The following is a 16,434-nucleotide window of genomic DNA, read 5'->3' as shown; positions in this document are numbered from 1 at the left end:
TCAAGGAACGTCTCGTCCTTTTCCCAAAATATCATCAGAAGACACCAAGATATTTTCGTGAATATTCATTCTCGATTTAACAAATAGTACACAAGCGTCTTGAAGTATAGATCTTAGGTCTTGACAATGTTTATCATCTTAATAACGTGATTTAGTGTTCTTTTATTAGTCTTTTTGTAAATTATTACTTTGACTGATTAGTCTATTGTTGATGATAACCATTTGACATGGTTCGGTAGTTACACATCCTGTCATTGTGTTATTGTGCTATGATAAATTTTTGTATTCTTATCTTTCGTTTTTCCGCTTATGTGCTTTATCTATAGGATTTGTTTTTTACTTTTTGACATATCTGTATGTTTTATAGTGATATAAGATTATATCACAAGGTTGATTGTTGTTCCTTTATTTTTGACATTTTACCGTATGTGTCTGTTATATTTTTTATTACACACATCGTTGTCAATATAATGGAATTTTATGCAACTGTCAAACAAGTGAGAGGTTTAACTAGCTAAAAATCAAGATTAATGCACCCTTTTCTACATAAGAAAATGTCTGTACTAAGTATGGCAGTTGTTAACCATTCGTTTAATGTGTTTGAGCTTTTGGTTTTGCCATTTGATTTTGCACTCTTCTTGCACCGTTCTTAATTTTCCTCTGAGTATTTTTGATATTTTTTACTTTTTGCTGGCCTAAATCTGCTTGGCTTATTCAGAGATATATAATACTATATGTGTCTGTGGCTGAAAGACTTTTAGGTATATTCGTATTTCTTATTTTATAATACCGTTTCCAGTAACAGTTCTTTAATTGTCGCTCAACTGGAAAACCTGTAAACAAAGGAAAGAAGTACACATTCAGTAAAACATAAACAAATATGAAACCATAAAACAATATCTTCGTCCCATTATATCACCAGTTAAAAGATAGAATTAATTTAAAATGGTTTAAATCTTCAACAAGAGGTTAATTACCATACATATTCTATTTATACAGACATGGTAAGTAAACTTCTTAAGATCTCTGAATAGTAAACGCGGGTAAACTGTAAGGATTCATACAGCACACATTGTAGTAACAGTGAAATCGTTTTTACTTGTATAATTGAAGCACGGTATCGCCAGTCAAATTGTTTCTTTCGTGTATTGTATTATTGTAGCAATATCATTATTTATCAAATTTAACGGACTGTTCTATAGTGATTTTGGTTTATGTCAATAATATCTTTTATTTTATTCGTAAACCTAATCAAGTTGACAAATGTCAATGTTTATAATGTGAATAGGACCTTTTTGACTAAATTATAATACACGGTTGACTTGTAAAAGTTAAAAGTCCAATTTTAAATTAGTGCATACAATCAAATTAGTTATGGCATTGTCATTGATGAAATACAAAAGCTATAATTGAAGATTTGTATTTAACTGCTGTGGAAATAATGATGGGTGTTATGTGCGTTATATTTTAAGGTAAACAGATATACTTTGGAGCATTCCGTATCAAAATTCAAATGTATATTTTAAGTAAAGATAAGTTTGGGCTGCAGTGTGGAAACCCTCGTTCCATTTTTCTCGAATGACAAATTTAACCCATTGATCTAAAATCGATATTCGATCGGTCAAATACTATGAGCAACTAACTAAACTAACAATTATTCATTTCAATTAAATGCCTAAATACAGATGATTAAATCTCCTTTTACATTTGCATAGATTATCCTTATTAACATCTTTATTAAAGTTGATCCTGGTTTACGGTTCATATGCTCAATGATCACGAACTTTATAACCAATAGATATGATCGACTTTTTAAGATAATGTATTCGCTATTTCAATTCAAGTAACGTGAAGAAAATGATAGTACAAGTTATACACTCTGAAATAAATCTAAAGAGAAATTGTTTTGGCTTTCAGCGTTAAAAAACCTTCTTGATGTTTTATAAAAATAGTAATGTTTTATTGTTCTTTCCTTCTAGGCAGATCAGCTGACAGAAGAACAGATTCACGGTAATGGTGTTTCAACTAATGTCTTTTGGATCATTTTCTTATAACTGCTTTTAGTGTATCTTATAATAGTTATCAAAGGTACCAGGATTATAATTTAGTACCTCAGACGCGCGTTTTGTCTACATAAGACTCATCAGTGACGCTCATATCAAAATATTTATACAGCAAAACAAGTACAAACTTGAAGAGCATTGAGGATTCAAACAAGGACTTACACTAGTATAGTTAAGACTTAACTATACAAATAGTGGCTTATTGAAAATTATAATAATTTTTTTTTTAGATTTTCTGCTTACGTTATTAATAATCCATAAACTTGAATAGTTAGACCTTACTAGAATGCTATATTTAAAAGTAACACTTTCGGTATCTCCTAAAATGTATGTTTGTTACATTTTTCTTACTATGTTGGTATATTTTTTGGATCATTTGGCATTTCAGATACATATGTTTAAGGACCCTGAAAGGTCAAGTGAACCAAAGAACATACGTTTGGGTAGACGCACGAATATCTGTTAATAGGGTGTGATGATTAAAGTAATGGTCAACAATCGAGTAGTCTGTTTTATATTGCCACTATATGACTGTGTGGATATTTTCTGTCTCTATGACGTATACCAATTGGGAAAGATATCCTTATTGTTCATCGTAATAGTTCCAGCAGACTGACATTTTATTTCTAAAAAGACGATGGGTGCAGTTCAAACCTGTATTCAATTTAAATCAATATAATACAAATATTATTTTTCTCTTATTTCGTTATCTTTATATAGGTTTTATACACGCATGCACGTTAGACAGATCTGAATTTTAATCCTATTGCATCCTAGTTAGAACTAACCCATCCACTTTTTAAATTATTGGTAGTATGTTATCTATTCAACTCTTAAACGGGTGCCATATGCTACTTACCCTTCCGCAGCACCTGAGATCACCCAGTATTTGGTGTTTTTGTTGCTGTTCAGTCTTTAGTCGTCTATTTTTCGTTTGGTGTACTGTTGGTTGTCTTTTTCACTTTTAGCCATTGCGTTGTCGTTCATTTTCGACTGTTTGAGTTTGAATGTTGCATTAGTATCGTTCATCATCACTTTTTTACGATTTGGACCTTTTTTGGAACATTGGTACATTATTTTTACTGTTTTTATTAAGAGATTTTTCTTCATTGGTTTGTTCTGCTTACAAGTTGTTACTTTTTTACTTTTTTTCAGAATTTAAAGAGGCTTTCAGTTTATTTGACACAGATGGAAGTGGAACAATTACATCTAAAGAATTGGGAACAGCTATGAGATCACTAGGTATGAACCCAACAGAAGCAGATCTAGCTGAAATGATAAATGAAATTGATGCTGATGGTAAGGCATTTGTTAATAATGTAGAATAAATAAATTGAGAATGGAAATGAGGAATATGTCAAAGACAACCTTTATGGTTTTTTGTTATTATCAACATTAATTCAATAACCACTTTTGTTTGATTTTTCTGTGCATAACTGATTCCAGCGTATGCTTAATTTCGGATTTCTATTGACGCCCAGTCATGTACCATTATATGTGTTAACTAGGTTTTTTGGTTACTTTGTAAAACAATTACACTTAACATTAAAATGAAGAAAAAAATGTCTGACTTTAGTAAAAATAGATCCAAGTATGCTAAACTACCAATATTTCCCTTCTATGAGTTTAAAGATTCGTCTACGCTTCTCTGAATTCCACAAGTTAAATTTTCTACAACATGTATAATATCGTCATATGATTTACACTTAGGGAATGGCCAGGTTGACTTCCCAGAATTCCTTACGCTTATGGCAAAGAAAATGAAAGATGGTGACGCTGAGGAGGAGATAAAAGAGGCTTTCCGATTATTTGACAAAGAAGGTAATGGCTTTATCAGCGGAGCAGAGCTACGTCACATCATGACAGCAATTGGTGAAAAATTAACAGATCTTGAAGTTGATGATATGTTACACGAGGCAGATCTCGATGGAGACGGAATGATAAACTATCAAGGTAAAGAAAGAGTTTCAAGTAATCCGATTTATGAAGATATTTTTGCAAAACATGAAAATAAAATTCCTCCGTTAGGTATACGTTTAAAACCACATTTAGCTTCTTTTGATTAAAAAACTGTTGCTCAGGTAAAATCTTGCAAATGTCCTCCATGGGAACTTCCCAAACCAAAAATGATATTTGATCTCCGTGACCACAATAAAAATAAAACAAATCCTCTTTTAATTCAGCAACACTATGCTGAAATTAAAGCCGATTATCTAGATTTTTCAACTGTCTATACTGATGGATCAAAAGATGGTGACAGAGTTGCATCTGCTGCTGTTTCAGGGACAGAGCTGCAACCCTCCGTTTGCCATCTGGTGCATCCATCTTTACTGCAGAAGCAGAAGCAATAATTTTGGCTTTGAAATTTATTGCTTCCTCAGATAAATCCAAATTTATTATATGTTCGGATTCACTTTCATGCTTACAAGCTATACGGAAATACTAAAATTAAAAACCCAACAATTCTCAAAATTTTATATGTAATGAGGAATTTAAAAATTCTTCTGAAAGAAATAATATTTCTATGGGTTTCGAGTCATGTTGGAATCCTTGGAAACACAGCTGTTGACCTTGAGGCAAAGAATTCCCTGGGTGACCTCTATCTAACAGTGATATACCATATACTGATTTTAAATCTAATATTAGAGAATATGTTTTTAATATATTGAAAAATAAATGGAGTAAACAAGATGATAATAAATTACATGAAATTAAACCTAATCTAGGCAAACCTTTTGATAATATTATGTGCAGAAAAGATCAGTGTGTTATTACTAGATGTCGTATTGGTCATACTAGAATAACACACGAGTATCTTTTAAAAAATGAAGATGAACCACAATGTGTTCCTTGCAACTGCAAGTATACTATTAAACATGTTTTAATTAATTGCATTGAATATTCGTAAGCATTTCAATGTCAATAATATGTATGATTTATTCAATAATGTTCCATTTACAAATATTGTTGCTTTTTTAAAAGAAATTGGAATTTATTATAGAATATAAGAATGTTATTATATTTAAATCGATTTTAATTTTTATCACGTTATTTTACTGTTGAATTTTATTTGTATATAATCAATTTGCTTAAGTCAAGAATTTTAGTATATTGAAGGACTTTTTGTCTTATTTTAAAATATGCTTAAAATTATAAAAATTATTCGAATTAGCTCTCGCCGAGATATAGCCTTTTGTGCTAATGCGGCGTAAAGCAACCAACAATCAATCAATCAATTAAGTGAAGCACAGTAATACGCTGTATATATACTATTTATATCTAATTAAAAAAAGACAGGGGTTGTATTAAACACCGAATAAAGGAAGATAAAAAATCATTTAAAAACACAACAACTGGTAATAATTTCTTGTCTCATGTAACCCTATCGCATGTGCCTCTTTTGACAGTAATGATAGTTTACTGAACCAACGTTTTTTTTCAAATCCGGTTAGAAAAAGTCTTAACTTGACTTAAAAAAAATATAAAATTTTTCCTTAAATATTTTAACAAACAACAGAACTGTTGTATATGGATATAAGGAACTCACCGTATGTTTTTATTTGGCTTGATCACATTTTTTCACTTTCACTTGGACTTGCAACACTTGAGATAAACACCATGATTGATGAATTATCTTTCATAATTGAATATCGTGCATATAAATGAATAATTTATAATAATCTATAATACTTTGTACATCAACGGTGTCGTTTAAATTACTTCACTGTTTGTCAGATCTATTTAACGTACGCATGACACTTTTGGTATAACATCACTTTTTGTTAGATCTTATTGTTGCTACTTTACACTACACACAAGCCGTTACGGGGAACCTTTTTACAGTTTAAAAATAGAAAATCTATTTCTATTTTTCAGAGTTTGTAGCCCTGATGTTGAAATAGTAAAGTTAGAAGACAAAGGTGACACTCTTTTACATTACAACATAGAAATAATACTTTCTGACAAACATCTGTCCAACGTTTCTTATCCAATGTATTTGTTTTCAAATGTACATAGCATGTGGTCTATCATCATCAATCATATATATATAATAAGACAATAAACAAGAATAATAAATTAGAAACTGTCTCATGTTATGCTTATACAAAATCAAAGGGCAGACTCAACTTATTACCGACCGCGCAATTTTTTCCGGCTTCAGTCTTAATTTCCACAGTAATACAGATAATGCCTTACCACTGTTTGTTTTGAATAACTACTGTATTTCGATTAAGAAATAAGCCAACCGTAAGAATTTTATCTAAAATTTGGTCGATGACTGATGTTATTCTACTAAATACTCTTGATTTGACTTCTAAATGATAAGGTCATCCCTCCGAGGGTATCAACTGTTTTCCAGTTTTATTGCAAATGCATACACGTATAATGTAGGTCATACCATCACTTCTCATTGATAATGAAATATATTATTGTAAGGTTTCTGTGTATTTTCTAAGGCTAAAATTGATTGTTCAATGCAGACACTTTGTTGTTATTAGATGACAGCCAAGTCAACAAGGGTAAAGTGTAAACTATCACGATGTATGATACCTTGACAGTACAGCTAAGCAGTCCAAGTTAATATTACCTATCTCCACAACGGAAAAATATATGTGTCATCTGCATTGCGCTTCTAATCAAACCGTCTTATATCTGAATACATTACAAGGGAAATAAAACCAGAGGATCAATAGCAATGTTTCTGACAGTCTTTTGTAATACATTACAAGGGAAATAAAACCAGAGAGATCAATAACAATGTTTCTGACAGTCTTTTGTAATACATTACAAGGGAAATAAAACCAGAGGATCAATAGCAATGTTTCTGACAGTCTTTTGTAATACACATCGGTCTTGTCAAAGGCTAATTACAATATGTCATCTATACATATAACTGACCCTTGGATAACTATTCTAAGTAGATTGCTGTCAAAATTTCATGCCAATAAATGTAAATGTACTATAAACGCTAATCCTGTAAGTTTCATGTATAACATCTTTCACAAGTTGTTTATGTTTGGACAAACACACTGGTATTTTATTTCCTTTGTATATGAAAATAACACATAATACTCTCAGATCTGACTTAATGTATTTTTGTTGTTGGAATGTAGAAGTACCTGGCCATGTCCACGTTTATTGTTTATTTTATCCTTCTAATGAGTTTAGACTTTTTGATCTGCTTTTTATAGTTCGTTCATATGTTGTACTATTACACCACCAACTTGTGTAAGTATGTGTCTGTACCAAGTCTGGAGTCCGTAATTCAGTAGTTGATGTTTGTTGCTTTGTTACATACTAGTATTTATGTTTTAGATATAGGAAGATGTGGTGTGAGTGCCAATGAGACAACTCTCCATCCAAATAACAATTTAAAAAGTAAACCATTATAGGTTAAAGTACGGCCTTCAACACGGAGCCTTGGCTCACACCGAACAACAATTGTTTATTTCTTTTGCACATAAATTAGGCCGTTAGTTTTCTTGTTTTACTTTTTATGTCATTTCGGGGCATTTCATGGCTGACTATGCGATATGGGCTCTGACTATTGTTGAAAGCCGTACGGTGATAGATAGTTGCTTAAGTTGGCCAAAAAAAAAAAAACTGACATTATCAAGCTGATTGGTTTCTTGTTACGTTTGGAGGACGCGTTTTTCAACAAACTATCGGCATTCACATGGGAACTTATTGTGCCGACTTGTTCTTTTATTCATATGAGGCTTACTTCATACAGAAAGTCAAAAAGTTCGCAATATCATTTAACTTTAATTTCCACTATATAGATGTTCTCGAAATAAATAATTAAAAATTTGGTGACTATATGTTGAACGCATCTATCCCATCGAACTAGAGATAATGGATACAGATGCAATTTAATCTGCCTCCTACAATGTATCTATATTTACATCTAAAAATTGACAATAATGATCGGTTAAAGATAAATATTTACGACAATGAGCTGATTTTAGCTTCCCAATTGTGATCTTTTCTTTTCTGTGTAGCGACATTCAGGATACAGAGTATACATCTCCCAATTTATAAGATATTTCCAGGATAGAGGGTTGCTGCTCACAAGGAACCTATTAAACCAAGAGCGCCAAATAGTGAAGTTGAAATCATCCCTTCGTTAATACGGACGCCATAATGAGTTGGTTAACCGTTACGGAATATCCGATTCTCAGACGGTTTCGGATATGCTCCTTATGTCTAACTAAAATCTTGTTCCTTTTTCACAAATATGACCTACTGAATTAGACTATTTACCGGGTTTGTAAAAATATGAGCAACATGGCGCGGGCCTCACGTAGAGCAGGATCTGCTTATCCTTCTGGAGCATGAGACCACCCCTATTTTTTTTATTGGGTTTGTGTTCCTTAGCCTTTAGCTTTCTATGTTGTGTCATATGTACTATTATTTTATTTTTTTGGTAAAGGCGTTGTCAATAGATATAGGAAGATGTGGTGTGAGTGCCAATTTGTTTTCGATCTATGAGTCCGAATGTCCCACTGGTATTTTTTGCCTCTCATTTGTCTGTGTCATTTGGTCTCTTATGAAGAGATGTCTCATTTGTAATCATCCAACATCTTTTTTTATATAATTAATCATTAATCATAATGTGTTATATGAGTCAACATTAAAAAAAGAGTAAGTTACAGAAATACAGAAAATGAAGGATTTGTTTTTAAAATTCTTTACACACCAAGAGGGTAATCATCTCACTACAAAGACGTCAAACTCTCGTAATCATTTCAACCGTAAGTGGCTGTGAAATTTTTAAACATTCCACAAAGCAGACGACTCTCTACTCAATCTGGGCCTGACCAGCGGCTGCATGTTTCGTTAGTCTCTGCACGAAGATTTCCACAGCGTACTTCATATAGTATTACAGTTGTATTGTTGTTGTAACTGGGGACTACAGAGAGTACCACATGTGGTATTACACGTGTCAATCGTTGATGATTTGGGATCTGACCATGTACTAGACGTCTTTTGAGATATTCTATATAGATATATCATTACTTGTAATTTAAATAATTTAAAAAACTATAGATAGCATAAGACATCTAAACTGTATTGTTCTTTACATATTTATAGACCCACATGCATGCAGCAGATTGAAATTATAGTAATTAAAGCTCAAACTGTACCAATCACTGTGCATTTAAAAATAAGCACGTGCTTATTAAAAAGCTTTCGTGACATGCACATATTAGGTAACACAACCACAAAGACACATCATCTTAAGATGATCTGTTAATTGTATTAGCTACCACCTCAATATTTTCTGATGAAGTTATTGTTAAAGGATCTCCATCAAACATTTTGTAGACGTCATCATGATTTGGTTCAAAAGTTTTGTAGCAACTGTGATTCATGTAAATGACACATTCTATAATTGTAAAATGATTTTATAATGTTGAACAAAAAGATGTAAGTGTTTATTAGAGTCCCCCCATTATTTTCCATTCTTTATATTTGAGTGCCACATTTATATTCTCAATTCTATATATTTGAGTGCCCCATTTATATTCTCAATTCTATATATTTGAGTGCCCTATTTATATTCTCAATTCTATATATTTGAGTGTCCCTTTTTCTTTGTATCTGAGTGCCCCTTAATTCTCTTATCTTCTCTACTTTTTACTTTTTTGTCATATTTTTCTTTCTTTTTTTCATTTATTCTGCACATTTTGTCCGTTATTCTTGATTCCTCATAGTATGTGTGGACTTCTATAATACTAAAATTACGAAGTCCAATTTTTCAGCCGTCATCACGTAAAAACGGCGAATCAAAGAATTCAACTTTATATATCACTAATATAGTACAAAGGTGTAGATTGAAAATTACACCACTCCAGGCCCTTTTGTTTTCCACGTAATTAATATTGCCAATAATTAAGAAGTTCCGGGTCGAGTCCGATACCGATACCAATAGTATATTCACCTGTTACCTATTACCTAATCTGTACGTTCCGCATCTGACAGGCGCACCACCAAACGGTGTATTCAGGGTTAATATGCTATATACACGGGTCATAATCACAGGGTTGACACTATTAAATTGTCCAATAGCTACCTATTGTAGTATTTTAATCAGTAAGACTTTCTAAGATAACAAGACTAAAAATGAGGAACAGTTTTCAATTTGTTAGTGGGCATACATGACGTAAAACAGCGAATCAAAGAATTCATCTTTATTTATAACTAATATAGGACAATGTTGTTTATCTATAATACTAAAATTACGAAGTCCAATTTTTCAGCCGTCATCACGTAAAAACGGCGAATCAAAGAATTCAACTTTATATATCACTAATATAGTACAAAGGTGTAGATTGAAAATTACACCACTCCAGGCCCTTTTGTTTTCCACGTAATTAATATTGCCAATAATTAAGAAGTTCCGGGTCGAGTCCGATACCGATACCAATAGTATATTCACCTGTTACCTATTACCTAATCTGTACGTTCCGCATCTGACAGGCGCACCACCAAACGGTGTATTCAGGGTTAATATGCTATATACACGGGTCATAATCACAGGGTTGACACTATTAAATTGTCCAATAGCTACCTATTGTAGTATTTTAATCAGTAAGACTTTCTAAGATAACAAGACTAAAAATGAGGAACAGTTTTCAATTTGTTAGTGGGCATACATGACGTAAAACAGCGAATCAAAGAATTCATCTTTATTTATAACTAATATAGGACAATGTTGTTGATTAAAAAATAAATAAAGATGAATTCTTTGATTCGCTGTTTTACGTCATGTATGCCCACTAACAAATTGAAAACTGTTCCTCATTTTTAGTCTTGTTATCTTAGAAAGTCTTACTGATTAAAATACTACAATAGGTAGCTATTGGACAATTTAATAGTGTCAACCCTGTGATTATGACCCGTGTATATAGCATATTAACCCTGAATACACCGTTTGGTGGTGCGCCTGTCAGATGCGGAACGTACAGATTAGGTAATAGGTAACAGGTGAATATACTATTGGTATCGGTATCGGACTCGACCCGGAACTTCTTAATTATTGGCAATATTAATTACGTGGAAAACAAAAGGGCCTGGAGTGGTGTAATTTTCAATCTACACCTTTGTACTATATTAGTGATATATAAAGTTGAATTCTTTGATTCGCCGTTTTTACGTGATGACGGCTGAAAAATTGGACTTCGTAATTTTAGTATTATAGATATAGGACAATGTTGTTGATTAAAAAAATACTCCATTCCAGGACCTTTTGTTTTCCAAATAATTAATATTACCAATAATTGATAAGTTCCAGTTCGACGGGTTCAAACAGAAAGATTTCAAAGCAGAGAAAAACTGTGTATCTTATAATCGGCATGACTTTATCAGATGACAATACTAATACTAAAATAAGGCTTGCGCATAGTTATATACCTTAATTCAGTCACGGACCCGCCCCGCGATATCACGGGTGTGTTCTAGTTATATCTAAGTTTTCACATTCAATGAAATAATAAGTCTTGAATATTATACACAAGACAGTGAGATCACTAGTTTAAACAAGAAATATCATTTCGATAACCTTCAGAAGTACAATTTCTTGGTCCTCGTATCTTTCTGTTTACATTGACCAAAACCCCGCAGAAATCTAACATTCGTAGGTGCGCATTCTAAAAGTCATGTACGTTCGTACAACAAAGTTTACATTAAAATTTATATAATTGTCCCGAATAAGCAGCTGTCATGGATACAAAGAGCTATTGGAGAAACAATTGTTTTAATAAAAATATAAATCTTTGTAAGATCTAGTCCAAATATTTATAGTTTTTCACTTGCTTTCCATCACGATATAAATAACGAGACGTGTATTCAAACACAACCAAATCACCCACCATGACAGGATTTTCGAGCATGCGTATTCTGTTGCCATTGTTAAGCGTCCTTAAGTTCAAAGGGCACAAACCGAGACTATACCGACTACGTCGGGAAAAAAGCCCGTATGTCGGCGGATAACAATTACAAGCCAATTCAATATTTTATTTGAAAGAGCACAATAGAGGCGTGATCCAAATACAGACAATAATAATATAAAAACAACATATATTAAAATAAATGAAGATGCAGGTAACAACAAGACTTGGGTAAATTGTATGGAATATCCAACATTCTAAGTATATTCTATGATTACCATTACTTTCTAAACTCATACTGATATCATACACGTATACAGCACAATTATTCTAAATTCATAATTTTATTTAAAACATACACAACCCTTTAGATACATGATTTTTTTTATTAAATGTTGGTGGCTTTGAACTAGCTGTCAGATAAATGCGAGTACTCTCAGAACTGTTCATTGTGTCTTTTTGTGTCGGGATGTATAAGTACTTGGCCACGTCCACTTGTATGTTTGTCCATCTGATGCGTTAAGTCTTTTTCAACTGATTTTTATAGTTCGTTCTTATGTTGTACTGTTATACCACTGTCCCAGGTTAGGGGGAGGGTTGGGATCCCGCTAACATGTTTAACCCCGCCACATTATTTATGTATGTGCCTGTCCCAAGTCAGGAGCCTGTAAATTCAGTGGTTGTCGTTTGTTTATGTGTTACATATTTGTTTTTCGTTCATTTTTTTACATAAATAAGGCCGTTAGTTTTCTCGTTTGAATTGTTTTACATTGTCTTATCGGGGCCTTTTATAGCTGACTATGCGGTATGGGCTTTGCTTATTGTTGAAGACCGTACGGTGACCTATAGTTGTTAATGTCTGTGTCATTTTGGTTTTTTGTGGATAGTTGTCTCATTGGCAATCATACCAAATCTTTTTTTTTATATTATCACCTATATGTAAGATGTATGTGTATTTGCACAAACTTTTATAAAAGATGATTATTTGATGAAATAGTATGATGGTCTCTCAAATCAAGAGCTTTTTACATACAAAGAGATTTAAGTTCTTTTTCAGACATAGGATTTAACATTTTGGTAAAATTTTCATCCCAATTATTTGCATTAATGACCACTAATATCATCAATATTATATTTACATCTAATTTTGTTATATTGAGGACATTCAATCAAGAAATGTATCTCATTTTCAATTTTTCCTGTGCAAAATTTACAAAATCTCTCATTAGAGGGTATTATTGGTCTTGTATACCTTCCAGTTTCTATTGCTAATGAGTATGGAGGGGGGACAGGGGGTACCATTCTCCCTTCTCCCACCCCTCTTCTCCTTTCTCCTACCCCTGTTCTCCTTTCTCCCATTAGAATAAAACATCTCCTTTTGAGATATTTTTTTTTGAAATATTAGATAATTTTTTAAAAGGAGAGATATTTTATTTTTTCTCCTTTCTCCAACTTTTTCTCCTTTCTCCCAGCCTTCCTCTCCTTTCTCCTTTCTCCCTTCCCCTTTCTCCTTTCTCCTACCCCCTTTCTCCCCCGTCTCCCTTACCCCTGTCCTCCCCCTCAGTATGCACTTATCCTCAATTTAGTGAGTTTTTCCCAGATATTTAGAAGCATTTTAAAAAGTTCAAATATTCTAGTTATTTTTAAAATTAAGAAGTATAAATATAAGAACATTCAGAGTCGACTTATTACGGATCTTTGTACTGATACAAAAGTCTGTCTGATTGATATTTTTGCGGTAAGTTTCTTAAATAACTCAAGGAATAGTTCATCTGAAAAGAATCTGTTGAAAAAGAAACGGAAATACTGCAGCGTTTCCGATGTTGGTCCTATTGTATAATAAATTAAGTTATGACGTCATTTGCATTTGTAAACAAAGAAACACTATGCATCAGGTAAGGTTTTTTTCTAGGAAGGTCCACTTCCTATATACAATATGCCACTGAATAGGTCAGGAAAACTATCAGAAATATATGATAAGGTCAATAAAGTTCCTAAAACTTCGTCTGTCAAGTGTCATCTTTGTTGGTGTTCCCGGCTGTGTTTTACTTTTAAGCTTTTGGCACTTTGGTATTCCAATGTTAGATGCCACACCAAACAAAACCCAAACAATATGGGAACAGGTAACAGTTTTACCTACGCAACATATATGAAAAGGATGGGGTCACAGAAACCCAGCAGCACCCCTATCCCCTATCAATAAAGTATTGAAGTGTCCCCTCCCCCAGATCTGACATCAAAAGGATACAAATCTTATTGTTGATTTGTTGTCGTCCAACCTTATCGCTATTCCCGGCTGACCCAAGAATCTGTCCCGCTTGAACTATTGACGTCATACAACAACCACATTTTCATTGTGGCGTCAGATATTTTGTATTCTGACGTCAAAATTTTACGGGAACCCGTGTGATGTCAAGTTAATGGCGGAAACATTGCGATAAGCAACTTCCGAAGCAATCGGAACTACTCGGCCTTTCTGGTTGCACGAAGAAATAACCTCGTATGCATTAGGCGGAGGAATCATTGTCCGGAAAATTTTCCGATTCGATTCAAAATTATATTTTTTCGACTGGACTGGTACATTTTTTTTACCACTACTGATTTACCTTGCTCCTGTCCGGAAAATTTTCCGATCCGATTGAATTTTATATTTTTTCGACTGGAATGGTACAATTTTTTTACCATTACTTATTTACTTTGCTCCTTCTTTCGCGCCAAAATATTTGGCAGAGTTAAAGTTCTTGATTACTGTGATATGTAACCAAATTATAGCGCCACCTGGAGGATAGAACTTCTTTGTGTCGCGGATCACTACAATTCCGGCCAACAATTTAAGAAGAATTTCTCCGTAGTGCATACGAGGTTATTGTACTGCATAGCGAGAATGGCCGAGTAGTTACGATTGCTTCCGAAGCAAGGTTGTCGGCTCTCCGGACATTCCCGAAGTCTTGCCGTTTGATTGCAGAGTTTATGAGCTTCGGTCCTTGCTTGGCAGTTGTGCGATAAGGGATCATAAGGTGATTGTCATAATTGAAATTGCGAGAAATCGTTTGACTTAGTTGGCATCGTTCGCCAGTTGCGAATGCAACTATTCAGAAAAGTTAGAAAAATCGTAAATACGATTATGAATACACCTTATCGCTATTCCTGGATAACCCTGCCGCTTGAACTTTTGACGCATACAACAATCACTTTTTCATTGTGGCGTCAGCTATTTTGTTTTATGACGTCATAATTTTACGGGAACCTGTGTGATATCCAGTAATGGCGGACAAATAGCGATAAGGTGTATTTATTAGTAAAGTGATTTTTTATATTTATTTTTAGCAGCTACCGAAAGATAAACGATACCAGAAAGAAACGCGGGATAATAAAAAAAAGCCGGAAAAAAGTTAACGATTTTGAGTTCATTAGTAGAATGTAATTTCGGGATTTTTTTTCCGATTTGTTTTCATTATTATTGATTATTTTTTTTACCGTAATAGGAGACTTAGGGTAAGTTTAAGAAGAATTTAAAGTTTTCCCATATATTTGTTGTAAATATATTTCAGTTTCCGTAAATAGGATGAACAAGTGATGTTTAAAATTTACACTGGTTGTTTTTTCTACGTGTTTAAAAAAAAATGAATACGCGGTTATGCTTTTTTGCTGTTTGAACCTGTTCACCGTTGAGCCTTTGTCTAGCCTTACAGACACATTTTCTTCATACATAAACTAAGTAAAACTAATTAAAACATCAACCATGCATTGTACAACAGTATATTCAACTGTAAATATCAATATATATAATTTGATATTTTCTATACTCAATCTTAAAGCATTTTCCATTATTTCATTTGTATGTTCATGTTTGCTCTTATACTTAAGATTTCTATAACGAGTAAATATTTTACGGGATGTAGATATAAACAAACACTACAGAATAATCTATTTGAGATTTTAAATATTGACAAAAAGACTTTCCTTTTTTTTTTTTAAATCCTTGTATAATTATACACCAAGGGTGTATCCAAAAACACATATGTATCTGATTTCAGAGAACCCTTCAATTAAATTTTGTGATTAATTTTCACGACTTTGTCTAGGAGAAAAAAAAATCGCGAATCTGTCTAAATTTGATAATCAAATATATTTTAGAATACGTTAAAAAACGTTAGAAAAATTGCCAAAAATGGATTTCCGACATCTTCTAGAAACAGAAAAAGCATAACGATTGCCGTGTTTGTCATTGTGTCAAATAAAACATCTCGTTTAAACCAACATTTAAAAAAATATTCCGATTCAATCGTGAGAGTTGATGTTCCAAATCATTTTATAAATGTATGTTGAGATATTTTTTCCACCAGTATATTTATTGATCATAATAATAAGTTTGGTTTTTTTTTATTCGTGTTTCTATGCATCTATTTTTTTCAATATAATTTACAATTCTTGGTAGAGATAGCAATCGAATCTACACAACAGTTATATGTTAGGAC

General features: G+C 32.8%; 1 protein-coding gene across 1 annotated transcript in view; it reads left to right on the top strand.

The window, feature by feature from the left end:
* The first annotated feature begins 3,217 nt into the window (after positions 1 to 3,217).
* The window catches only part of LOC134712857 (uncharacterized), a 58,703-nt gene continuing 45,486 nt past the window's right edge, over positions 3,218 to 16,434 (top strand). Inside the window, exons 1-2 of the mRNA XM_063574824.1 lie at positions 3,218 to 3,362; positions 3,774 to 4,016. Of these exons, the coding sequence (XP_063430894.1) occupies positions 3,293 to 3,362; positions 3,774 to 4,016 (313 nt within the window). The 5' untranslated portion in view covers positions 3,218 to 3,292. The remainder of the gene's footprint in view (positions 3,363 to 3,773; positions 4,017 to 16,434) is intronic.

The sequence above is a fragment of the Mytilus trossulus genome, chromosome 3, assembly GCF_036588685.1.
Source record: "Mytilus trossulus isolate FHL-02 chromosome 3, PNRI_Mtr1.1.1.hap1, whole genome shotgun sequence".
Taxonomy (NCBI): domain Eukaryota; kingdom Metazoa; phylum Mollusca; class Bivalvia; order Mytilida; family Mytilidae; genus Mytilus; species Mytilus trossulus.
Note: the sequence above shows the minus strand (reverse complement) of the source record. Positions and strands in the feature narration are given on the sequence as shown.